This window comes from Macaca thibetana, chromosome 16 (genome assembly GCF_024542745.1).
Source record: "Macaca thibetana thibetana isolate TM-01 chromosome 16, ASM2454274v1, whole genome shotgun sequence".
Lineage (NCBI taxonomy): Eukaryota > Metazoa > Chordata > Mammalia > Primates > Cercopithecidae > Macaca > Macaca thibetana.
In genome coordinates this window covers 44,741,133-44,767,857 of record NC_065593.1, presented here as the reverse complement: position 1 = coordinate 44,767,857, position 26,725 = coordinate 44,741,133, and the positions used below count along the sequence as shown (strand labels likewise).

At 54.0% G+C, this 26,725-nt stretch overlaps 1 protein-coding gene across 2 annotated transcripts; it reads left to right on the top strand.

Moving 5' to 3' along the window:
• The first annotated feature begins 6,120 nt into the window (after positions 1-6,120).
• On the top strand, positions 6,121-25,116 carry XYLT2 (xylosyltransferase 2). Of its 2 annotated transcripts, none has more exons than XM_050765051.1 (11): positions 6,121-6,359; positions 14,007-14,499; positions 14,783-14,958; positions 15,230-15,432; positions 15,879-15,959; positions 16,159-16,375; positions 16,463-16,639; positions 16,892-17,154; positions 17,414-17,609; positions 18,548-18,881; positions 20,647-21,807. In XM_050765051.1, exons 1-11 carry the CDS (start codon positions 6,225-6,227, stop codon positions 20,967-20,969), a joined length of 2,598 nt encoding a protein of 865 aa, XP_050621008.1. In that variant the 5' UTR covers positions 6,121-6,224; the 3' UTR covers positions 20,970-21,807. The 2 variants fall into 2 exon arrangements, with proteins under 2 accessions (XP_050621008.1, XP_050621009.1); XM_050765052.1 differs by lacking the exon at positions 20,647-21,807 and adding an exon at positions 24,899-25,116 and having other exon boundaries at positions 6,141-6,359.
• The last annotated feature ends 1,609 nt before the right edge of the window (positions 25,117-26,725 follow it).

Genomic DNA, 26,725 nt, shown 5'->3' with positions numbered 1-26,725 from the left:
GTGCACCCCTTCTTCAGGAATTCAAACTCAAATGCTTCAAAATTCTGTGCTGGTCAAATAAACGAGTCCTACAAGTCACCTCGGATTTTGCAGCCTCTGGTATATCTCCATTACAAACACAGATGTAACGATTCTTAGGCCGGGCGTGGTGACTCAAGCCTGTAATCGCAGCACTTTGGGAGGTTGAGGTGGATCCCTTGAGCCCAGGAGTTCAAGACCAGTCTGTGCAACATAGTGAGACCCTGTCTCTACAAAAATTTTCTTAAAAATTAGCTGGGCATGGTGGCGCACCTGTGGTCTCAGCTTCTCAGGAAGCTGAGGCAGGAGGATCACTTGAGTCCAGGAGTTCAAGGTCACAGTGAGCTATAATCATGCCGCTGTACTCCAGCCCAAGTGACACAGTGAGACCCTGTCTCAAAATAAATAAATAGATAAATAAATAAATAAGTAAATAAAGCCAGGTGCAGTGGCTCACAACTGTAATCCCAGCACTTTGAGAGGCCGAGGTGGGTGGATCATGAGGTCAAGAGATTGAGACCATCCTGGCTAACATGGTGAATCCCCATCTCTACTAAAAATAAAAAAATTAGCTGGGTGTGGTGGCGCATACCTGTAGTCCCAGCTACTCGGGAGGCTGAGGCAGAAGGATCGCTTGAACCCGGGAGGCAGAGGTTGCAGTGAGCCAAGATCGTGCCACTGCACTCCAGCCTGGCAACAGAGCGAGATTCCATCTTAAATAAATAAATAAATAAATAAAATATTAGTAAATCCAATTGAACTTATACTACAACTTAAAGAAAAAAAAAACAGCTACTAAAACCAAGTAACGTTCATTCTAGGGATGCAAAAATGTTTTAATATGTGGAAATTATTTTTTAAATACTTCATAATCTCAATACGTCATGCTAGAAAAACCCATATGATCCTTTCACTAGGTGTTAGAACTTTCTGACAAGCAGGGACCCAGGCATCCAGAGCTGGCGTGGGTGTGGGCTGGCAGAAGTTACCTGCAAAGGTAGCATCCAAAGGGAAAGCCAGGATCAGGGCTAGCAGACAGCCTAGTAAAGTGTCAATCAGAAGGAAGTGAATGGATAAGCAGGAAGCAGATAAAGGCCACGGGACAGAGCCCGAGGAGACGCTTAGAGGCACAGCCTGGAGGTTTTCCTGCAGGGACCTCCATGCCTGCTGGTGTTGGACCAAATTCAGACTCTAGCTGCTGCAAGTGCATTTGAAAACATTTAGCATACATGCCTTATAAAATAGCTCTAAAAGTGAAGACTATAAGAATCATTTCTTCACATGAGAAAGAATATATCATGCAGGCAACCCAATTACAACTAAAGACTGCTTTCCTATTCTGCTTTTCGGAAAACCATTTTGTCTTTTCAAGACTTTTTACAGTAAAAGAAAAAAGCACAATGGAACCTATCAGAGAACCCGAAGAGGAGACAGAGGGGAACAATGATTCTTGCATTTTATATGGTCAAATCAAAGCCAGTCTATGCATGCTATACCTCAATAACAAATTTGGGGTTTTATTTTTATTTATTTTTTAGAGACATCTTGCCATGTTGCCCAGGTTGGTCTCAAATTCCTGGGCTCAAGCGATCCTCCTATCTCAGCCTCCTGAGTAGCTGAGAATTACAGGCACCACAATAACCAGATAACAAATTTGTTAAAAAACAAAACAAAAAAACAGTGGGCTGGGCGCGGTGGCTCACGCCTGTAATCCCAGCACTTTGGGAGGCTGAGACGGGTAGATCACAAAGTCAGGAGTTTGAGACCAGCCTGGCCAACATGGTGAAACCCTGTTTCTACTAAAATAAAAATAAGCCGGGCATGGTAGCAGGCACCTACAACCCCAGCTACTCAGGAGGCTGAGGCAGGAGAATTGCTTAAATCCAGGAGGCAGAGGTTGCAGTGAGCCGAGATTGTGCCACTGCACTCCAGTCTGGGTGGCAGAGTAAGACTCAAAAAAAAAAAAAAAAAAAATCAGTGAAGGCGGGCCAGGCCCAGTGGCTCATGCCTGTAATCCCAGCACTTTGGGAAGCCAAGATGGCAGGATCTCTCGAGCCCAGGAGCTTGAGACCAGCCTGGGCAACATAGGGAGACCCCATCTCTACAAAAAATAAATGAAAAAAAAATCACGAGGCAGTCCCAGCTACTCAAGAGATTGAGGTGGGCAGATTGCTGGAGCCGGGGAGGTCAAGGTTGCAGTGAGCCGTAATTGTGTCACTGCACTCCAGCCTGGGCAACAGAGTGAGATCCACACAAAACAAAACAAAAAAATAATAAAGGCCAAGTGCAGTGGCTCACACTTGTAATCTCAGCACTTTGGGAGGCCTAGGTGGGAGGACTGCTTGAGGTCAGGAGTTTGAGACCAGCCTGGGCAACACAGGGAGACTCTGTCTCTACAAAAATAACAAAAATAGTGTGGTGGCATGCGCCTGTAGTACCAGCTACTTAGGAGGCTGAGACAGGAGGATCACCTGAGCCCAGGAGTTCGAGGCTGCAATGAGCCCCATTGTGCCACTGTACTCCAGCCTTGGTGACACAGAAGGACCCTGCCTTAAAAATAATAATAATAAATAAAAAGTCTGAGTAGGTACTGATAGAATGACTGGTAATAAATGTTAAATAAGGACTCCCTACCCCCATTGCATATCATATACAAAAACAAATTCCAGCTGGATTAAAAACTTAAATGTTAAGAATGGAAAATAAAATTTATAGGAGAGAATACCTGAGACTATACACATCACAGAGAACTGAAGAGATTTACTAAACCCAAATGAGAAGCCATGAAAGAGAGGAGGAACATGTTGGATTACAAAAAAGTTCAAAATTTTAGAATGGTCTTAAACACTCAAAGTGCAGTGGGTTGAGGGAAATTTTGAATAGATAAAAACTCTAAAAATTGATAAGACAAATAATATAACAGCAATAGATTAATTTGTGGAGAATGTGAAGAGGCACTTCCAGGTGAGCAAATCCAGTCAATAAACCAATTAACAGACACTGCCCAGTAGAGAACTACAAACTAAAAAATAATAAGGCCACTCCTCACCTATCAGATTAGCAAACATCAAAAACAGAATAACACCTGCTGCTGGAAGAGATGCAGGAAAACAAAACCCTTAAATACTATTGCTGGAAACTTGAATTCTCTTTGGGAAGCAATCTGACAATATCAAAATTAAAGATTCCCTTTTCCTCATTCCCGGGAAACTCTGCCATAGAAATAAAAGCATCAGTGCAGGCCAGGCGTGGTGGCTCACGCCTGTAATCCCAGTACTTTGGGAGGCCGAGGTGGGTGGATCACAAGGTCAGGAGATCGAGACCGTCCTGGCTAACACAGTGAAACCCCATCTCTACTAAAAATACAAAAAATTAGCCGGGCGTGGTGGCAGGCGCCTGTAGTCCCAGCCACTCGGGAGGCTGAGGCAGGAGATGGCGTGAACCTGGGAAGTGGAGTTTGCAGTGAGCCAAGATCGCGCCACTGCACTCCAGTCTGGGCAACAGAGCAAAAAACTCCGTCTCAGAAAAAAAAAAAAAAAAAAAAAAAAAAACACCCAGCATCAGTGCATAGGGATAAGCATGGAAGCATGTTTATTAACAGCTATGTGGCAGTGGCAAAATCCCAGAAACCAAGTGAGTGTCTATTCAAGAAGGGAGTGGAATATTACGCAGCCATGAAAAAGAATGAGTGAGACCCATCCCATCCAATTTAGAGGAATTTCTGTTATGTATTTACAGTTAAGGGAGAAAAGCAAGCAGCAGAGAAATGTATGGAATATGATTCAACTTTTAAAATATAACACCCTCAAAATTTAAATATAATGACTCCTTCCAAAAATTTAAAAAATAAACCTGTGTGTGTGTGAATTGTTAGGGAGAAATGTGGAAGGAAGGAAGTTGGGAAGAAACCAAGTGAGCCATGCCAGGCTGTTAACATAGAGGAGGAAGAGAGAGAAATACTTAAAAATAAGTTTCTGTATTTAAAAACCATGTGTGTGATGTGACCCCATCCATGCAAAATTATGTACACATAAAGAAATAGGTGAAAGCGCCAGGCGCGGTGGCTTACGCCTGTAATCCCAGTACTTTGGGAGGCCACAGTGGGTGGGTCACGAGGTCAGGAGTTTGAGACCAGCCTGGCCAATGTGGTGAAATACATCTCTACTAAAAACACAAAAATTAGCCGGGTGTCATGGCACGTGCCTGTAATCCCAGCTACTCTGGAGGCTGAGGCAGGAGAATCGCTTGAACCTGAGAGACAGAGGTTGCAGTAAGCTGAGATTGTGCCACTGCACTCCATCCTGGGCGACAGAGCGAGACTCCATCTCAAAAAAAAAAAAAAAACAAAACAAAACAAAAAGAGAAATGGGGGAAAGGATAGCCACCAAAATGTTAATGATGATTATCTTAAGGGGTGGGACTGTAGGTGACTTTTACTTTTTTTCTCATTTGTTTAGTGTTTACATGTTATATAATGGGTATTTGTTACTTACATAATCAGTGAAAAATAAAGCTATTTTCATTGTTGTGGGGGGAATTATTGGCAGGTAGAAGTCCCTAGAGGATCTGATTTAATGAGCACACAAGATCAATATTTAATTAACATATCAATTGCTGGCACGTCAACTGATGTTTTCCAAAATCTTTGAAGTGCAGGCTCTCTTAAGTAGCCAAACTGTCGTTGGAAACATTGTTTACAATTCTCCCATTTAACAAACGCGGAGGAACAGAATGATTACAAATGCTAAAGCACATAAGACGATTAAAGGAGGTTTATTTATGTACCATCAAATGCTTGTGTATCCTGTACACATCAGTTTAGAATTCTCTCATCAACCCAACCTTCTGGCAACTTCCAAACCCCTCCATCATTGCCTTCTAACTTTTCAAACTTTTTTTTTCTTTTTTGTAAGCCACTTCTCTTTCCAGACCTCTCTGTAGTGGTTCCTAAAGTCTTCCCTTTAAACCTTCTAACTTGTGTTTGCTATTTTTATGACTTCCTCCTCCCAGTGCCTGGCTTCCCCAGCTGGGGATTCACCTTGCTTTGGTGGTCACTCTTTTGCTCTTCTCGCCTTCCCTCTCTCCATGGGCCTGCCAGGCTCAGGGGAGGCCACAGGTGCTTAGACTTTGTCCAAAGTGGTGCTCATTGAACACGCTGGGTTCTCAAACAAATGTTAGGGCCAGCTGGTTAGACGGGAAGCTGGGCCTCGCCTGCTTGCTCTCTGCAACATTTCTTGAGCATTGCTGGGTGTCCAAAGCAGGGTGAGATTCCAGAGCAGTCACGACAGGATGTGTGATTGGTGCTCACTGCACAGTGCTGGGGACGCACAGGGAGGATGCCACTGATGGCGTAGGGGGTGGCGGTGGGGGGGGGTGGGGGGAAAGTTGCTAAGACTTGGCAGAGGGAGCAGCACGTGTCCAGGTCTACTGGTTCTCCAAGTTTGGTCCTAGAGCAAAGGCATCAGCATCACCTGGGAACTTGCTGAAAATTCTACTGTTTAGGCCCCACTACTGACCTACCAAAGCAGACACTCTGGGGGAGGGAGGAGGGACACCAAAACTCTGTTTTATCAAGACCTCCAAGAGACTCCGAGTAGTTTGAGAACCACGACTCTGGGAGCGGCCTGAGGATGCTTAGGATGAGCGCAGAGCAGAAAGGATTCGTGAAGGCTCTCTGATGCCCGTCAAAGGGTTAGACTTTGACCCGCAGGTGCGGCCTCCAGGTTTTTAAGCAGAAGCCTGTGGCTCTCACACGCCCTCTTCCAAGGCGGGGTCTCTGGGAGCCCTGGCTTTCCCAGGGCCCCCGGGACAGAGAGCTTACCGGCGTGGGACTGAACTCGCCCACGACCCCCGATACCAGGCAAGAGAGGTTGTGCCACAGACCCTCCACTCCCCAGCACCAGGCGCTCGCCGTCCAGGTGGAGGGGAGCACACGTGGGAGCCAGGGGCACCAGTGGAGACAAGAGCGCAGAAGGCAGGCGCTCAGGCCCACGCCCGCGGCTGCCGGGGAGGTAGGCGCTGCGAGCCCTGGCTCCACCCCTAGCCTGCGGGGCGCGGTGCTTTGGCCCCGCAGGCCCCGCCCCGGCGCGCGCCCGGCCCGCCTCCCCGGGCGTGCGGGCGGGGGGGGAGACTCAGCCCCGCGCCCGTGCGCGCGCCCGCGGCCGGGTTGCAGGGCTGGGCGCGCGCCCCGCGTCCCGGGCAGGAAGATGGTGGCGAGCGCGCGAGTGCAGAAGCTGGTGCGGCGCTACAAGCTGGCGATTGCCACGGCTCTGGCCATCCTGCTGCTGCAGGGCCTGGTGGTGTGGAGCTTCAGCGGCCTGGAGGAGGACGAGGCGGGCGAGGTGCTGCGACAACCAGGCGGGCGGGCAGGCCGGGCGCGGGGGCGCGCGGGGTCCTGGCGGGGCTGCGGGCGGCCCCAGCCGGGGAAGTGGGGCACGGGCCGCGTGCGTGCGTGCAGGGCGCCGGCGGTCGCCTGGAGCGGGGCATCGGGCCCCCGGCACTCCCTTACCCCGCAGGCCTAGGGAGCTGCGCTCGGGGACAGTGCGTGACCTGGAGACCCGGGCCCTGGTGCATTGGGGGCCGGGGCGGGAGGAGCAGGTCATGCTGGGGTGGTCTCCGGCCAAGGGAGCGATGAAGGTCAGGCGCGGCGAGCGGGGCTGGGAGGCGGGGCTGGGCCCGAACCTGCTCGGAGGTGGGGAGCCCCAGGCCAAACTTTCTGAAGTTGGGAGGGGGCGGGGATGTGCGCGCCGTGGGCGGAGGAGTGGGGCCAAGGGACCCAGAGCGTCCTTCCCCAGCTGAGCCCAAGGGGGCAGCGGCCGGTGAGCAAGTGGAGCTCGGGGGTGGAATTCGGGCCTGGGACAAAGTGTGTACCTGGGAACTGAAGGAACAAGGAGTGACCCCGAGGGAGAGAACTGGAGTCTTCCCGAGGTGTGGCTTCCTCAGCCAGAGGTTTGAAGAACCTGGATGGGTCTCCGGAGGGCAGGGGGAGGAGGAACTGAGCTGGTGAGTTGGCCTCAGGACCTTAGGGAATTAGGGAGGGGCCCTCTGGCTCTAAGGGAATGGGGACTGTAACAGTCCCAGCCGTAGAGCAGGGGCAACCAACAGCCGTCTCAGCCCCCAGGTCCCTGCCTCGAGGGTCTTTCTCCCTCTTCCCTGATGTGGTTTCAGCTGGAGGCTCAGACACCTCAGCGGTGTGGTGAGGAAGGGTCCATTGGGTCTGGGTTCATGCTGCGGAGATGGAGAGGACAGGCCACACCACAGTCCTAAGCTGAGGCCCAGAGGTCAGGGCCTCCCTGTCCCCAGCGCCCCTGTTCTGCTGCCTCCAGGGCTCCGGGTCAGAGACTCTGTGTGCTGCTGTCCTCGGGCAAGCCCCGATACCCACAACCCCTTACGGCATCTCACCAGCCTGGAAGGCCTGGTGTGGAGACAGAAGAGCTGCCCTTCCCTTTTTTTGGAGAACCCAGAGGGTGGGATGGTGGTGGGGGCTGGAACAGAGTCACATGAGACCATAACTCCAAAAGGAGGTGGGGGCAGGGGCAGCTGGCTCCGTGACATCCGTGGGGATGTGGACCTACAAGTAGGACAAGCAAGTAGGAGAGTGTTTCGGGCCCAGTGTAAGAAGACTCTTTGGGCAGATGGGACATTCCAAGATGGAATGGGCTGCCAAGGCAGTTAGGGAGCCCTCTGACACTGGAATATGGGACCACTCTGGGCTACCGCCCCCATCCCCCCCCCACCTCCTCCTCCAGCTTACTGGCTGAATGAATAGGGGAATCCTGGATTGGAATGTTTGAAAAAGCTTGTGCGGTCCAGGCACCCATTGCTGCTTGGACCCCCTCAGCTGCTCCCTCACCTGACTCTGGGGTTGCCAGGCAGCATAACGGGGTGCATGGGAAGGTGAGTGCTGAAGCTGGACCGCCCACTTCACCACTCTCTTCCAGCTCTGACCCTGAGAAGACCAGCAGCAAATCACTTTGCCTCCTCCCTTATCCTCATCAGTATCCCTCCTCAAGATGGGGATAATATTGGCACCTCCTATGTTGGGCGATTATAAAGATTAAGTGAAAATGATGCCTGTGAAGCACTTGCAGGAGTTGCTGGCACACGCTCAGCTGTCAGCAAATAAATAACTCTTATTATCCCAGCACTGTGCATTGGGAATACGATTCATTCATTCATTCATTCATTCCATAAATAGGTATGAAGTCCTACTTTGTACCTGACACTGTGCTAACACTGGAGATACAAAAATAAAATAGATGAGGTCTCTGCCCTCATGGACAGGTAATCTACAGGAAGAAACAGACAGTGAAAAGGAACTCAATAGAATTACAAAGGGGTTGGGTTAGATCAGGGGGTCAGGAAAGGCTTCTCAGAGGAAGAGGTGGGCAGGAGAGTTCAGGCAGAAGGCCTGAGGAGAATGGGCTTAGCTGGGCACCCTTGAGGAATGGACAGGAGGGTGTGGTGCTTTCCCTGGAAGAAGGTTCCATCCTGTGCGGCTGAAAGGACCACAGCAAGGGGCAAGGGTTTTATCCTGAGTGCAGCGGGAGAGCACCGAAGGGGTTTAAGCAGCACAGGATTCAGTGTGCATTTAAGACGTGCACTCTGCCCATCTATGGAGAGGCTGTGAATCCCAGGGATGGTCACTAACCTCCAGAGAGCCGCTCGATAGTTTCCAAAGCTTTCACAAACACCATCTCACCACTTGTTTTCAATGCAGCCTGAGGAGTCAAAGGAGGTGGGGATGGGGGGAGCATTTCTGTGTTCACCCTCTCTGTGACTCAGAGAAAGATTCTAAGGTGGGGCTGCAGAGCCAGGAAGTGGCAGAGGATTTTAATTGCCTCCTTGGAGGAGAGGAAGGAGCCTCTGAGGCCAGAATGCATCCAGGCCAGAGGTCAGAGGACCATTCCCCACCCTGTCATCAGAAGGGCTCCCGGCCTCAGGACTGCTGGGGGCAGCCTGTGAGGGGCACAAGGCTGGGGCTGTGATGATGCTCTTTGGACATGCCTGGAAGGGACGGAGGTGGGGGCTAACTGCCCACCAGGGCCTCTCTGATCCCTGCTGCCTCCTTGTCCCCCAGCCTTCTCTGGGATTGTCCTTCTCAGGGTCAGCCAGCTCCCACTGCAGTGCGGGGACCAACATGCCCATCTCCTCCCACATCCTGGCCCCCACCACAGCCAACCTGGCCCCGTGCCTCATGCCCTACCCTCCTGACCAGCTTCCTGACTCACTGATACTGGCTTCCACTCGGAGAGCCTACAGCTGTCTGCCATCTCTACCCACCTAAGCTTGGGAATGTCTTTCTCTGCTTGCTGTGTGGCCAGGTCACGTGTCACCAGGCTGATACACACTCAGCCCGGTGGGGCTGCATTTACCTTTCCTAGGGATTCCCCAGCCTGTGGCGCCCTCCCCAGTGTGGGTACAGAATAGGGTCTGCTGCCTCTTCTTGCAGGTATCTCTTCTCGGATGGGAATGGCCGCCCCCAGCTCCCACTGGCCATCTTTAAGAGATCAGAGGGCAACCAAGCACTGTGGCTCATGCCTGTGATCCCAGCACTTTAGGAGGCCAAGGTGGGAGAAGCGCTTGAGCCCAGGAGTTCGAGACCAGCTTGGATAACATAACGAGATTGCATCTCTATTAAAATAAATAAAATCAGAAGATCAGAAGGCTGGCTGGGTGCTAGGCACAGAGGGCATGGGTGTAGGGATGGGGCTCTGGCCTGAAGGTGGCTGTCATCCTGACAGCATGAGGTTCCTGATGTACTCAGAAGGCCTGAGGAGAATGGTAGTGGGTAGGGTATGCAGGGGTTGGGGGAAGCCCTGGGGAGGTGAGGAGCACAGAGAACCCAACCCAGCCGAGTCCAAGATGTTGAGGATCTTGGGCCTCTCTTGACTTCACGTTTGACTATTTCCTTCTCCCATCTGAGTAATCATAATGATAAAGATGGCAGCATTGGGCTGGGTATGGTGGCTCACGCCTGTAATCCCAGTACTTTGGGAGGCTGAGGCGAGCAGATCACTTGAGGTCACGAGTTCGAGACTAGCCTGGCCAATACGGTGAAGCCCAGTATTAACTAAAAATACAAAAAGTTGCCGGGCATGGTGGCACACGCCTGTAATCCCAGCTACTTGGGAGACTGAGGCACGAGAATTGCTTGAACCCAGGAGGTGAAGGTTGCAGTAAGCTGAGATCATGCCACTGCACTCCAGCCTGGGCAACAGAGTGAGACTCTGTCTCAAAAAAAAAAAAAAAAAAAAAGTAGCAGTACTTACTGAATGCTGTGCCTATGCCAAAGCTTTGCATTCATTCATTCATTCATTCAACAAATACTAAGGCCAGGCACAGTGGCTCAGGCCTGTAATCCCAGCACTTTGGGAGGCCAAGGTTGGTGGATCACTTGAGATCAGGAGTTCAAGACCAGCCTGGCCAACATGGTGAAACCCTGTCTCTACTAAAAATGCAAAAAATTAGCCGGGCATGGTGGTGCGCACCTGTAATCCCAGCTACATGGGAGGCTGAGGCAGGAGAATCGCTTGAACCCAGGAGGCGGAGGTTGGAGTGAGCCGAGATTGCACCACTGCACTCCAGCCTGGGCAATGAGAGCAAGACTGTCTCAAAAAAACAAACACTTACTGAGTATGTACTACAGCCAGACACTCTCCTAGGCGCTAGGACTATGTCAGTACATACAGCAAAAAGCCCTGCCCTTGGGGAACTTACAATCTTCTGAGGAGAAAGACAAATTAAAAAAAAAATCAAAACAGTATAAATAAATAGTAGGGTGAGAGGAAATATTGTGCTATGGGAAAAAGCAGAGGAGGAGGAGGGAGGGCTGGCACTGTAAATCCAGTAGTCAGGATGGCCCTACTGAGAAGATGGCATCTGAACAAAGAATTGAAGGAGGCAAGGAGTGAGCAGTGGGGCTATCTGGGTGAGGGTGTGCCAGGCACAGAGGATAGTGGGTGCAAGGGCTGGAGCCAGGAGTGCCAGGGGGGATGAGGGGACGCAGAGAAAGCCACTGTGGCTGCAGGAGAGTGAGCATGACAAATTCCCAGATGAGGTCAGAGAGGCCTGGGTGGAGAAGGGGGCATCCAGAGAGCTCACGGAGCCTCTGTAGGCTCCTGTAAAGGCCTTGGTTTTTTTTTTTTTTTTTTTTTTTTTTTTTTTTTTTTTTTGGAGACAGAGTCTCGCTCTGTCACCCAGGCTGGAATGCAGTGGCCGGATCTCAGCTCACTACAAGCTCTGCCTCCCAGGTTTACGCCATTCTCCTGCCTCAGCCTCCCAAATAGCTGGGACTACAGGCGCCCGCCACCTCGCCCGGCTAGTTTTTTTGTATTTTTAGTAGAGACGGGGTTTCACCGTGTTAGCCAGGCTGGTCTCGATCTCCTGACCTCGTGATCCGCCCGTCTCGGCCTCCCAAAGTGCTGGGATTACAGGCTTGAGCCACCGTGCCCGGCCAGGGCCTTGGTTTTTATCCTAAGAGGGGCCACTGGAGGTTTGGAGCAGGGGAGTGGTGAAATGGGATTTTAAGAGTTGTAACAGAAACACCGGCTGCTGTGATGAGAATGGAATTTAGGGGAACAAGAGTAGGAGCTGGAAGACCAGGGAATCCAGGCAGGGATAGTAAGGGAGGTGTTGAGAAGAGATCGGATTCCAGATATATTCTGAAGGTGGCCCCGACGGGATGTACTGATGGAGTGGATGTGGGGTGTAAGGGAAAGAGAGTCAAAGATGACTCCTGACTGGGCGCGGTGGCTCACATCTGTAATCCTAGCACTTTGGGAGGCCAAGGCAGGTGGATCATGAGGTCAGGAGTTCGAGACCAGCCTGGCCAACTTGGTGAAACCCAGTCTGTATTAAAAATACAAAAATTAGCCAGGCGTGGTGGCATGTGCCTGTAGTCCCAGATACTCAGGAGGCTGAGGCAGGAGAATCGCTTGAACCCAGGAGGCAGAGGTTGCAGTGAGCCAAGATTGTACCACTGCACTGCAGCCTGGGCAACAGAGTAAGACTCTGTTTCAAAACAAAAAATTGATTCCCAAAAGTTTTTGGCCTGAGCATCTTGAAGGATGGAGATATCATTAACTGAGATGGGGAAGATGAAGTAGGAGCAGGTTGGGGATGAAGAGCGGGAGGTACTTTTGGGCTTGTGGCCTTGAGAGGTCTATCAAGCTCCCACGTGAGATGTCAAGGAAGCTGGTAGTTAAATGCCTGAAGGTTCAAGGGAGCTATCCAGGCCAGAGAGATCAATTTGGGAGTGGGGATGGAGTTTAGAAACCCAGAGACTGAAGATCACTTAGGAAGTGAAGGTGCTAGGACAGGAAGGGCCCCCAGATGTGCCCTGGGAGACAAGGAAGCACCAAGAAGACCATAAGGAGTGGCAGTGGAAAGAGGAGAAAAGCCAGGTGGGTATCCTGGAAAGCAAATGCGGAGGGTGCTTCAAGCAAGACAGAGTGGTCCATTAAGTTCTTGGCTGCTGAAAGGCCAAGAAAGAAGAGGACTTAGTCTTGGAGAGCTTGTGAACATGGAGGGGAAGGCCAGTGGGAAAGGGTTTATGAGGCTGGAGACGGCTCTCCCTAGCTGCAGTGTCTCATGCTCATTTGTTATTCTTCTTTACAGCTAAGGGAGCATGCTCAGAGAAGTTAGGGAACTGCTGGTGAGTTGGCAGAGCTAGGCCCAGAGCCCTGGAGACTCTAGAGTGTTCACCCGGTGGCCCCTGTTCCTCCGTCCATTCTGCATCTCATCCACCAGACACCAGCTAGGTGTCTGTGTGTGCCAGCTGCTCTGCTGGGCCCTGGGGAGATGGAGCTGACATGTCTCTTGTCAAGGAGTTCACTACTAGAGGAACATCCAGGGCCTTGGAGCTCAGCCCATTCCACTGCAGGGCAAATGGAATGGCTGCATGCCAGGGGCCTTGGAGCTGGATCTGAAAGGATGGATGGGATTTGATCAGGCAGGGCAGGTAGGATGGGGGAACGGAGGAGGAGGTGGCTGGACATGCTGTTCAGTCACCACCAGGCCATCTAGGGAAGTGCCTGGATTTGAGGAGAGGCAGCAGGTACCAGAGCACTTAGAGCCAGGAAGCAGGGGCGCGGCAGCGGTAGCGGTGCCCTGCTGCACGTGCAGCGAGGTGACAGCCTCCAGCTGCGGGCACCTTCAGGCCCTGCCTCAGCTTTCCAGCCACGGACTGAGTGTGGAGGTGGCTCAGGGCTCACCAGCTCCAGGCAGTACATGTGCTAGAGTTTTCCCGGGAGCCAGCCAGGACTTCCTCGAGGCTGTGCTGGAGAGAGAAGCTCTTCTTGCCCCTCTCCTTGCATGGTCATCTCCTTTGTGGTCCAAAGCCTTTCCCTGCCAGCCCCTGCCCCATCGCTCACGGGGGTACCCGCAGTGAATCTCACGCACTCTGACTCTCTCTTGATCTGCTTCCTAAAGGACCCAAGCAGTATTGGGGTCTCAGACTTCATCTCCGTCATCCCCCATGGGCACTCCTCCTTCACTGTGAAATGGCCTCAGTCTTCCCACATGGAAATGCTTTGGATTCATCTGGAAGTTAGAGTCCCCTGAAGACCACTGTCTCCTCCCAGCCCTCGGTGGGAGTGCTGGGTCTTAGGTGAACATTTGTACCCTTGGTGGGGTCTTTGCACCCTTCCCTTGGGACACGTGGATATTTATTTTAACATCTGCTGAAAAAGAAAGTGGTATCTGAGTCCAGAACAGAAAACCAAGCACAGTGCCATGTAATCTGAGAGCCAGTGGGGGACAGGGGTGTTGGTATGATGGAGGGAGGACCACTGCTCCCTCAGTGGCTGACTAGGGAGGCGCTCCCGCGGTGGTGCTGATTGTGTGGAGTCCTTAGGTGAAAAGCACTTCTCTGGGTAAAAAGTGAGCAGGATTGTCTAGGTCTGAGGGTGCCCCCAACCAAGATGGAACTCAAGGAGCAGGAGGAGGTGAGGGGCTGCCCCAGTGATGTGTCTGCATATCTTTTACAGAAAGGAAGACAGAGGAAGCCACGGCCACTGGACCCTGGCGAGGGTTCCAAGGACACAGACAGTTCAGCAGGACGACGGGGCAGCGCAGGCAGAAGGCATGGGCGCTGGCGGGGCCGTGCTGAGAGCCCAGGAGTGCCCGTGGCCAAGGTGGTACGGGCAGTAACCAGCCGGCAGAGGGCCAGCCGGCGGGTCCCACCTGCCCCACCCCCAGAGGCCCCAGGCCGCCAGAACCTGAGTGGGGCAGCAGCTGGGGAGGCGCTGGTAGGGGCAGCCGGCTTCCCACCACACGGAGATACAGGGAGCGTGGAGGGCGCCCCCCAGCCTACGGACAACGGCTTCACCCCCAAGTGCGAGATCGTGGGCAAGGACGCGCTGTCTGCACTGGCCCGGGCCAGCACCAAGCAGTGCCAGCAGGAGATCGCCAATGTGGTGTGCCTGCACCAGGCTGGGAGCCTCATGCCCAAGGCTGTGCCCCGGCACTGTCAGCTGACTGGTGAGGGACAGGGGTGCTCCAGCCCTTCCCAGGCTGGGGCAGGGAGGTGGCATGGCCCGGATCCACACTCCCATCTCTCTGAGGAAGAAGGAGCCAAGGGGGGCCTACCTCCCTGCCTAAGTCTTCATCCAGTTACTTACTAAGTGGCAGGGGCAGAGTGAGGACCCAGGAGCATGGGGCTCCAAGTCTAGGCTTCTTTGGAAGGCAGGCAGCTCCCTCTTCCCATCTCACCCTGACCCTGTGACCTTGGGGGGCCTCGCCAACGCCTGTCCTCTGCTCTCAGGGAAGATGAGCCCCGGCATCCAGTGGGATGAGAGCCGAGCCCAGCAGCCTGTGGATGGCCCCCCGGTGCGAATCGCCTATATGCTGGTGGTTCACGGCCGCGCCATCCGCCAGCTGAAGCGTCTCCTCAAGGCCGTCTATCACGAGCAGCACTTCTTTTACATCCATGTGGACAAGGTATTGTGGTGGGGAGAGGCCAAGGGGTCTGGGGTGAGCAGAGCAGAAACAGAAGGTTGCCGACAGACAGGGTCTCTGACCTGGCCCAGGTAGCCTAGAGAGAGAAACTGAGGCCCTGAACAGGGAGGTGGCAGCACGAGCCAGCTCAGCTGCTTAGGGGCTGGAGCCCTGCCCTGTGCTTTCCCTGTCTTGTGTCCCTTCACTCTGTCCTGGGGTGGGAGTGGGGATGGCGATAACACTGGGGGCTAGCTGAGTGTCTCCTCCCCACCAGCGTTCCGACTACCTGCACCGGGAGGTGGTGGAGCTGGCCCAGCGCTATGATAATGTGCGGGTGACGCCCTGGCGCATGGTCACCATCTGGGGCGGGGCCAGCCTCCTAAGGATGTACCTGCGGAGCATGCGGGACCTGCTAGAGGTGCCTGGCTGGGCCTGGGACTTCTTCATCAACCTCAGTGCCACTGACTACCCAACCAGGTGTGGGGATGGGGCTCTGAGTCCTCTGGATGGGAGGGGATGCCTGTCTGGGCACCTGGGGTTGCAGGGCCTTGGTGGACCTTCTCTGCCCCATAAGCCTAACTCTGGGATCCGCCCTGCTCAGACATGGGCCCCTGGGCCCCAGCCATGTTTTAGGGGAGGGGTTGGTGTAAGATGAACTGAGAGTTGAGCATGATAGGAGATGGGGAGGAGGAGGAGGAGCCAGAGGTCTGTACCTGGTGTGCTGGATCAGACAGCAAGGGGCAGAGGAAGGGTGGGGTGGTCTTCCTCGGGGGCCTCTGGTGCTCACCACCCCAGACATCAGCCAGGGGTAGGGCACATGGCCAGACAGCAGTCAGGGAGAGAGAAAAGCCAGAAGGTCTGCTCTGTGCCAGTGACTGCACAACTATCTCACTTGGCTGCCTGTCACCCCATTCCTTCACCAGGACCAATGAGGAACTGGTGGCATTCCTATCCAAGAACCGGGATAAGAATTTCCTCAAGTCACATGGCCGGGACAACTCCAGGTAAGGGGGTGGGAAAGGAGGCCCTGGCCCCAGAGTCTTGTCCCAACACCCCCAACACAGTTGGGCTCAGTGGCTCCAGTCCTGGGTTTCAAAGTCTCCACACCAGTCACAGGTTGAGGAGTGTTGGTTGCCAGGCAGATGAAAGAGCTTAGACCCCACCCTGCAGGATCCCCAGCCATGGCCTCTCTGCCGCCGGCAGGTTCATCAAGAAACAGGGCCTGGACCGGCTCTTCCATGAGTGTGACTCGCACATGTGGCGCCTGGGTGAGCGGCAGATCCCGGCAGGCATCGTGGTGGATGGCGGTTCTGACTGGTTTGTGCTGACACGCAGCTTTGTGGAGTATGTGGTGTACACAGATGACCTGCTTGTGGCCCAGCTACGCCAGTTCTACACATACACACTGCTCCCAGCAGAGGTGGGTGGCCCAGCAGGCATGAAGGCCGGGGAGGGCATGGGTTGGGCTGCCTACAGCTCACCTTCCACCCTCCCTTGCTGCTTGAAGTCCTTCTTCCACACGGTGCTGGAGAACAGCCTGGCCTGTGAGACCCTCGTGGACAACAATCTGCGGGTCACCAACTGGAACCGCAAGCTGGGCTGCAAGTGCCAGTACAAGCACATCGTGGACTGGTGCGGCTGCTCCCCCAACGACTTCAAGCCACAGGACTTCCTCCGGCTGCAGGTGCTTGCCCGAGGCCCCAAGGCTGCCCCTGGCTAGTTCTTCTCCCCTGGCTTTTCACCAGGAGAACAGCAGGGTGGGCCAGTCAGAAAATCTGGGAGGCCTCGGCCTGGAGCAGCCCTCAGGGGTCTGGGACTACAACAGCAGCAGGAAAAGCCGCAGGAGGCTGAGCTCTAGGCAGTGCTGAGGGGCCGGCCCTGCCATGCCCTCTGGGGCTTCCAGAGCCCTTCACCCTCCTTGCCTCTCCTGCTCTAGCAAGTCTCCAGACCCACCTTCTTCGCCCGGAAGTTCGAGTCGACTGTGAACCAGGAGGTGCTGGAAATCCTGGACTTCCACCTGTACGGCAGCTATCCCCCCGGCACGCCAGCCCTCAAGGCCTACTGGGAGAGCACCTACGACATGGCGGATGGCCCCAGTGGGCTCAGTGATGTCATGCTCACCGCTTACACGGCCTTCGCCCGCCTCAGCCTGCACCATGCCGCCACTGCTGCACCCCCACTGGGCACCCCACTCTGCAGGTGAGACCCCCTTCTGACATACAGCAGGCACTTGGGGTGTGGTGCCCTAGGGGGAGGCCAACCAGAGAGTGACGTCCCCTGCCCACAACAAGGCCCCAGTCTGAGGCAGGGAAAAATGCAAATACCGAAAACAAGGCTAGAGCCAGGCATGCAGGTGCTGTGGGGGTGAGATCTGGGGGAAGGAAGTGCCTGGGGAGGGGACTCCAGGCCAAGTCAGGTGTGCTGATGGCATCTCCCTTTCTCCCTGCTGGCACCTTAGGTTTGAGCCCAGGGGCTTGCCGTCCAGCGTGCACCTGTATTTCTATGACGACCATTTCCAGGGCTACCTGGTGACGCAGGCGGTGCAGCCCTCAGCCCAGGGGCCGGCAGAGACGCTTGAGATGTGGCTGATGCCCCAGGGGTCGCTGAAGCTGTTGGGGCGCAGTGACCAGGCCAGCCGGCTCCAGAGTCTGGAGGTGGGACAGGTCTCCCCACCCCCTTGCTTTCTCCCAACCCCTAGCCAGACTTGGGGTAGTGGGAAGAGACCAAGGGAGACAGACACCAAGGGAGGGGTAAAGTTCTTTTTCCCAGTCATGGCAGGCATGGTGGTGCCCCTATGCAGACATCCTGTGTCAGCCCCCAGCCTGTGCACACTGAGGAGCACTTCCTGGTTGGGTATGCAGAGGACATTCAGGGAGCAGGGAGGGAATTATCATTTCCACTACAACACAAGCCCAATCTTCCAGACTACAGCGATTTCTCCTAGAGGGGCAGGGACATTCGAATTGGGCCATGAAAGTACGCTTCTAAGTGGCTCCTCATCGCCTTTTTGTTTTGTTTTTTTGAGACAGTCTCGCTCTGTCACAGTGGTGCGATCTTGGCTCACTGCACCTCTGCCTCCCAGGTTCAAGCGATTCTCCTACCTCAGCCTCCCGAGTAGCTGGGACTATAGGCGCGCGCCATCACGCCCAGCTATTTTTTTTTTTTTGTATTTTTAGTAGAGACAGGGTTTCACCTGACCTCGTTATCCACCTGCCTCGACCTCCCAAAATGCTGAGATTACAGGCGTGAGCCACCATGCCTGGCCCCTCCTCATTGTCTCTTTCTTAGAGACTTTGCCTTCATGTGGGAATGGTCTCTGGGTGGGACTTTGAACCTCATCCCTGCCGTATGGTCCCCAGTAACGGCGACTGACCTCCACTGCCTAGCAGTCAGAATGGAAGCCTAGAACGAATCTCAGAGCTAGGAGAGATATTAAAGATCTCCTAGTCTGACCCCTTCATTTTGCAGATGGGGAAACTGAGGCCCAGAAAGAGACAGTGACTGGCCTGAGATTACACAGTGAGAGGCAGCCTCAGAGGAGGGAGAAGGACCTTTCCCCCACACTCCTGCCCAGCTGCCTCTCTCTTTACAGGTTGGCACTGACTGGGACCCCAAAGAGCGTCTTTTCCGGAACTTTGGGGGGTTATTGGGGCCGCTGGACGAGCCTGTGGCCGTGCAGCGCTGGGTCCGGGGCCCCAACCTCACAGCCACAGTGGTCTGGATCGACCCAACCTATGTGGTGGCCACATCTTATGACATCACAGTAGATACGGAGACCGAGGTCACGCAATACAAGCCCCCACTGAGCCGGCCCCTGCGGCCAGGGCCCTGGACTGTTCGACTCCTTCAGTTCTGGGAACCGCTGGGTGAGACCCGCTTCCTTGTGCTGCCCTTGACCTTCAACCGCAAACTACCTCTCAGGAAAGGTAAGACTGCAGTTCTCAAATGAGGCCCAGAAGCCAGACAGAATAGGACTCGCCAAAGAGGTGACCCCAAGAAGCCAACCATCAGAGCTGATTCCCATCCCTAGAGTAAGGGAAGCATGGAAAGGCTGAGGCCTTGATCTTCTTTCCTGTAGCGTGCAGGGTCCTGCACTGCAGTGTGGTGGAAAGGGGAGCTTTACAGTCATGCACACTTGGTTTGGAACATAACTCTGACGGGTTCATTGGCCTTTTGTCCTTGGAAGTTACTTGGCCTTCCTGGGCCTCAGTCTTAGCACGTGAAGCAGGAATAGTACACCTATCAGGGACCTTGTGGTACATGCGACACAAATCCACTCAAGCGAGCTTGAGTTAAAAAGGGGAGAAGAAAGCCGGGCGCGGTGGCTCAAGCCTGTAATCCCAGCACTTTGGGAGGCCGAGACGGGCGGATCACAAGGTCAGGAGATCGAGACCATCCTGGCTAACACGGTGAAACCCCGTCTCTACTAAAAAATACAAAAAAAAGCTAGCTGGGCGAGGTGGCGGGCGCCTGTAGTCCCAGCTACTCGGGAGGCTGAGGCAGGAGAATGGCGTGAACCCGGGAGGCGGAGCTTGCAGTGAGCTGAGATCCGGCCACTGCACTCCAGCCCGGGTGAAAGAGCGAGACTCCGTCTCAAAAAAAAAAAAAAAAAAAAAAAAAAAAAAAAAAAAAAGGGAGAAGACTGGAAGAATGCAGAGGTCTCCTTCACAAAGCTAGGAAATGTCTCAGGCCTTACTGTGAACCAGAGGTGCTTTCTCCATCTCTCTGGGGCCATCTTGCTCCTCATCCTGTCGTGTCTCTATGCATCGACCTCAGACTCTGGCTCCCCATCCATGGCATCTCAGTGCAACAGACACTGACCAGGGACTTTTAGTTCCCAGGTTCCACATTCTTGGGACAGAAAATCGGACTGGCTGTCCCAGTCCATTCTCTGGCCAGGTGGGCAGGGTCATGTGGCTCTCTGCCCACTTGGCTGAGGCTAAAGGAGTAGGCTCTGAACAGAGACAAAGGCTGGGCAAATTTCCTGCAAGGAAGGGCCTAGTACAAGTAACTCCCCTGGAAGATATGAGGGATGAGCCTCTGGAGGGAAAGTGGCCAGTATGCAGGAGGTGATAATTGTAGGTGTTTCTTTCCCCCACCCCGTCCTATCACAAGAAGGTGGGTAAGAGGTGGGGTACCCTAGAGGAGGAGGGGGTGCTGGTGGGGCTGCAGCAGATCCAGGATCCAGGGCAGGCAAGCTGTGTCCCCCACACACCTGGACCTCCCAGTCAAGGGAAGAATGGCAGCAATGCACAGCAGGTAGGGACAGGGGCTGTGCCTCAAGGACAAAGTCAGAGAAGGTGCTCTAAGCTGAGGGGACAGAGCTGGCCAGTGTCTGTGCATGAAGGGCTGAAGTGCCCGAATACAGGCTTCTGAGGGCTCCGGGAGCCCCCGATGATGGTCAGGAAAGGGTGTGGGACACAAACCAGACTGTTCCCTTCTTTCCTAAAGTGCCTTGAACCCACTGCTTTATTGCATCCTAAAGTTGGGAGTCTAGAGCTTACTGCCTTGATTTTATAAAACTCAGTTTTATAGGCACAGAAAGTCCCTTGGATTAGCCCAAGGTCACTCAGCAAGCTGTGACTCAGAAGTAGGGCTGTGACAGGAACTGAGGTACCCAACTCCTGGGTCTGGCCTCCACAGAGTCTGTGTGTGGGGGGGGGGTGCTTACTGCCTGCTCTGCACCCACAGATGATGCCAGCTGGCTGCATGCGGGACCCCCCCACAATGAGTACATGGAGCAGAGTTTCCAGGGCCTGAGTAGCATCCTGAACCTGCCTCAGCCGGAGCTCGCAGAGGAGGCTGCCCAGCAGCACACACAGCTCACAGGCCCTGCACTCGAGGCCTGGACAGACAGGGAACTGAGCAGCTTCTGGTCTGTGGCCGGACTGTGTGCCATAGGCCCCTCTGCTTGCCCCTCCCTGGAGCCCTGCAGACTGACCAGCTGGAGCTCTCTGTCTCCCGACCCCAAATCAGAGCTGGGACCTGTCAAAGCAGACGGGCGACTCAGGTAGCAGGGCCCCAGCCAGTACCCGTGGAGAACTCGGGGAATTGCACCTTACAGACAATGGAGGGGTGTCCCCTCCCACAGGCAAGAACCAGAGGCCCAGGCTGCACACCCATTCAGCCATCAAGAACCCACACAGATGACAGGGTGGACACAGTATGAACTACTGCTGATGTCTCTGCTGGGGATCAGAGGGCTGGCAGGAACGTGAGAAGGGTGCCAGCAGCATTCCACACCCAGCTCTTCCTTGCCTTCCTCTCTAGTTTTTTTTTTTTTTTTTAACTTAAAAAGGAAAATGGGTGGTGGGGGGAGAAACTAGAACAGAAGATGTGCAATAGGGCTCAGAGCAGCCCCAGGAAGTGGGCCGTGTCTATGGGGAGCAGGGGCCTGCCGAGCCCACCTGCTATTGTTCTGGATGAGGCTGGGCCTGCCTCACTCTCCAGGGCCTCATCCCCCAGCGTGGGCCTGTGGTGCTCGTGGCTGAGGCTCCACGAGGGTGCAAGTGCCCTGCCAGGCTCTAAGGCCTGAAGAATCGGTGATATGGGGGGCACTGCAGAGCTGGGCTCTAGCAGGACAGTTATATTGTAGCCAGGGGACCCTGGAAGTGGGGTGGGGCTGGCTCCAGGGCTTTCCAGCATACCCTGCCCCTGGATGGGAAAGGCAGGGTCAGGGCCCACTGAGAGCCATGCAGAGTTTCCCAGGTGAGCACTGGAAGTGTGAGGTCACACGAGCAGCGTGGGAAGAAGACTCTGTCAAGACTCTCAGAAGAACCTGGAGTAATTGTGCCTGAAGCTCAGCGTGAAGTCTGAAATATGCAACAGAAGAAATATATCTCTATCTCTCTACTCTGGGCTCTGTGTTTTTCCTCCTGGGTGTCAGGAAGCCATCACCATTCATTGGGTCTTCTCCAGAAGTCTTAGCTGGTAGCCTTGAGAAGGTAAAGATCTCATTCCCTCAGATGGAGAACACTTTAGAATACACCCAAGAGGGACTCAAGAACTCATCTAGCCTGGGTGCAGGGGTTCACGCCTGTAATCCCAACACTGGGAGGCTGAGGCAGGAAGATTGCTTCGGCCCAGGAGTTTGGGACCAGCCTGGGCAACACAGTGAGACCTCGTCTCTATGAAAAAAATTTTTTTAATTAGCCAGGCGTGGTGGCGCACATCTGTAGTCACAGCTACTCAGGAGGCTGAGGCAGGAGGTTGAAGCTGCAGTAAGCCAAAATTGTACCACTGCACTCCAGCCTGGGTGATAGAGTCTCAAAAAACAAATATCTAATCCAACTCCTTTTTTCTGAGGGGTAAACAGGCCCAGAGAGGCTCGAAGACTTCTTCTTTGCCACCCAGCAGGCCAGGGGACCAGCAGGACCTGAGCTTAGTTTGAGAGCCCTGACCCAGCACTTCCACCCCCACCACCGGGCCAGGCTGCAGCAGATGCTGGTTCCTCTATCCTTGGCCTTAGCAGGGCCCATCCTAGAAGCCTGGCCCTGCCACGCGGGGTACCTTCAACAGAGGCAATCCCAGCCATGGCCTGGTGGTTATGATTGGGGCGCTTTTCTTTTAGGGGCAGGAACAGCAGCAGCCTAGGTCCCTGGTCACTGTCCTAGGACCCATGTTGAAAAGGGTTGTCCATCCTCCCTCCCTTTCCCAAGCCTCCTCTCCCCCTCCCACTCTCCTACCGTTGTCAGCCAGGGCTTGGTATCAGTCCTTCACACCTTACTTAATGTGGGAGCAAGGGTGAAGGTTTCTAGACCTCTAAAGTCACCCTATCAGCCAGCCACACTGATCTCAGCTCAGGTTGGGGAACAAATTCCCACCCAGGCTGCCACATGTCAAGTTCTCCTAGTTGCCAGGACGGGGCAGTGCTGACAACCAACTGATAACAGCATTGGGGTTTTTGTCGGCTAATCATGCCTGCAGTATCTCAATCCTTACAGCTCTTGGAAGGAGAAGGGAGGCATTTTTATTATCGTCATTTAGCAGATCAGAAAACTGAGGCTGTGAAATGACGAGCCCAAAGTCACAGCTAACTATTAGATGATGGCAGCAGCCTTCAGAAAGAGGCAGGAAGCCTCCAGAGCCACTCAGTCACTACACTCTCCTGCTCACATAAGAGCCTGGCCGGGCAGGTAAGTAGGAAGGAACTAATGGCAAGAATTCAAAGGAAAGAGTGCTTAGGTTCGGAGGCTAAGATTATTCATTTTCTTCTGGCTCCTATTTTAGTGAACATCTGAAGCTATACCCTGGTTCTCTAGAATGTTGGGGTTTTTGTTTCCCAGTATCAACTCTCAGGTCAATAAAGAGGAAAAATTAACAACTAGGTTCAGCATTTTAGGCACGGGCAGTAAATATTAGAACACTTAGACTTTGCTGCCCAAGAGCTCACAAACTAGCCGGTGGGTTTAACCTGGGCTATGGCTGTGCTGTGTTAGGCTAGCACAACAGTTTTCAAAGTAGTAGTAGTATTTTTAGAGACAGGGTCTGGCTCTGTTGTTCAGGCACGATCATGATCATAGCTCACTGTAGCCTTGACCTCCTGAGCTCAAGCGATCCTCCTAAGTAGCTAGGGCCACAGGTGTGCACCACCATGCCTGGCTTTTTTTTCCTTTTTTTTTTTTTTTTTTTGGTAGAACAGGGGTCTCTCTCATGTTGCCCAGGCTGGTCTCAAACTCCTGGCCTCAAGCAATCCTCCTGCTCCAACCTCCCAAAGCATTGGGATGACAGGCATCAGCCACTACTCCTGGCCTCAAAGTACTATTAAAAAAAAAAAACAAAAAACAAAAAAACCTTAGGTAGGACATGCACTTGCTGCATCCCTGTCCTTCACCATATTAGATCAGGTCATAGTTAGCCATTATTGTCACCTGCTGTAAACATTTTGAGTTTACATTCTTCAACTCAAGTGAGTCGTGATCCTGACAGGATTCTGATTTAATGGGTCTGAGGTGACAACCCACAATGGTATGCTTTTAAAGCTTCTCAGGCCTTTCTAACAAGCAGGCAGGCAGAACCAGGGAAGCGTAGCCCCACCCCTGCTGCTCTGGCAGGCCTGTCTTGGCCCCACTGAGTTCGAAGCACTGCAGGACCCAGGACCAGGCCCCAGGACTCCTCCTGAGAGGTTCAGAGGGCAGGCTTGGGGGTGGAGGCACTCCTCTCCCATTCTCTCCCCTGTTCAGGTCACTGAGGTGAGTGGGAGCCCAGCTTTGCTGCCCAAGTTCCTAGCAGACAGTGTTCTCTACCCCCCCACCTTTCTGTAGGGTTAGCTCAGCCTGGAGGCTTGGGTTTTTTGAGGTTTTGAAATCCACTCCAGGCTGGGCCCCTGGGTTCAAATTCAGGATTTGGGCCAGGCAGGACACAGAGTGGGGGTAGGGAGCAGGTGCAGGCAGGCTGGGCACCCAGAGCTACACAATAACTGCTTTGGAGGGAGGAGAAGAGCCTGGACAGAGGCTTTTGTATTTCATGGCCTGGCGTACCCAGTTTCCAGGGCAACCATGGACACCACGGTTCTGTTAGAGGTGGAAGCCAAGACCAGAAGACAGCCAATTGACATTCAGAGCCCAGTTACCTGGGCCAATGGGAAGTGGAGGTGGGCAGTGGAGCTGGGAGGGATCTGGAACTGAGAAGTGCGGAGATCTGAGCGAGTTGGAGTCCCACTGGCTGTCAGGTTCAGCAGAAGCAGGGCCTGTTCCTCCCAACCCCTGCTCTGAAGGTTGTAGCGGGACCCTCAGAGATGCCAGGCCTACAGAGGCAGGAGAGGCCGAGAGCCTGGAAAACTGCTTACAGATGCCCCTGCTCTGAATGAAGCTGTTCTTCCAAGCCAGGGTTCCCAGGGAGGGGTGTGGCACCTGGGGGGAGGGTCAGCCCTGTGGCCCTGCTGGCTGCCCTCAAGGCTGATGCCCTTTCCTGGCATCCCCTGCCACTGCTTCTCCGTGTGCAGACATCACCATGGACAACAGCCTTCTAGCCATAGTCATGGCCACCGGTGAGTACCTACTGCCATTCCGTGTCCCAGGGGTGGGGCAGAGGCACCATAGGCAAAGCCCAGCTTCTTCATCTATAGGGTCACCTCAAGCAACAGCCCTCCCCAGCTAAGACTTGAGAAGTATGCTGTGCACGGCTGGCCTTTGATCCCTCTGGTCCCTTCCCTGTGCCAGGTCCTACCACAATCTTTGGTAACGAGAGGAGCTGGGCACCAGGGGCTGTTGAGCTGGGCTCTTGGGTCCTCTCCTGCCTCCTCAGATGCACTGTTTCTCAGGGTATCTGCTCCATCCCCTCCCTTTGTGTCTCTGTAAAATCTCCCTTACACACATCACCCCCTGGGCTGCAGGCAGGGAAGGGACAGGGCTACTCTGCTCCCCCTCACAAATCTCTGCCCCAAGGACTTGATGCTGTAGCAAAAAGGAAGCTGCCTGCACCTCAGTTTGCCTTGCTAAGCTGGTATCAGTCCCAGGCAGGTCATTCCTACACCAGCTTGTGGAGTGAATTCCAATCTGGTGAGGAAATGGGCCTGCATGTGCTGGGTCCAGGCTGCCCCTTGATGGTGCCTCTGGGGGGAGGGCAGCCTCATCTGCGGTGTTCATCATGGCCATCCTGCTGCTGCTGCTGCTGCTGCACCAGCGTGACCCCCAGTGCTGCCAGGTCCTCTGCACCTGCCACTTCTTCCGGAGTCCCAGCCAATACGTAAGCACCCTGACCCACCAACCCCTTGCCTTCATGGCCCCCACCCTGACCCAAATCCTGACAAAAGGGCACCTGTCCTCTGACCAAGGAGAAACAATTGTTCAGTATGGAAAGGGCCTTTGGAATCTTTCTCTGCAGTATCCAGCCTGGGTTCCCTCTGAGTCAGGGGAGCAGTGTGGAAAGGGTTAATAACAGCTAGGCCCCTCCCTGACCATTGTTAAACATAACTCAGTGCAAGGAGCTGCTCAGTGAAGACAAGGTCTTTTTCCAGCTCCCAAGGGAAAGTACAGAACCCCGACTTCTGGGGGAGGGGGTAAGTGGCAACAACAGCACTGTCAGTCCTCTCCCCAGGGACAGCGTGCCATATGGCATCCTGTACAGAAAGGAAACAAAATCTTCTGAGCTGCAGCCCCCCAGGCTCTGACACCATATCCCAACACTGAGCACCAGACAGGATGGAGGGGTAGGGACAGGAGGTGGTTTTCTCTGACTCCCCACCAAAGGTCATCAGACCTGGCTACCAGACGGTGGCAGAATGAGCTAGTGGCCAGAAAGGAGTGGATTATCTTTACACCCTAGTCCTTTCCAGAAATGCTGAGGGTCTGAGCTTTGTGACTTGGCCCAGGTGGAGAGGATTAAAGGGATGGAGAAAGGGGCATGGAGGGAAATAAAGGGTTTGGAATCTGCTGTCTTGCACACTGACCCTGAGCTTCACCTTGAGTTGTGCTTCATGATCCCAGGACTGCCCACCTCCCTACTTCAGCACCATGGGATGCCACACCGAGGTCCAGCCAGTGGAAAGGAGCCGAGAGTCCCAGGGGATACAGGTGAGGACCCCTGGACCTGCCACCTGGGATGGAGGAAGAAGTGCGTGCTGGGGTTGGGAAGCCAGGCAAGGGGCCTAGTGTGGTGAAGGGGACTAAAAAGAATGCAGGGCAGGGGAAGGATGGGATGAAGACTGGAGAGGCTTCTTGGAGGAGAGGGAGGAGCGCAGTACCCCGAACTTAGGCTTGCTCTGGGGAAGAGGACCCAGACCGAAGCTGGATAACGCTGGTGCATGCCTCCCTGGCTCCCTTGGCTTTTC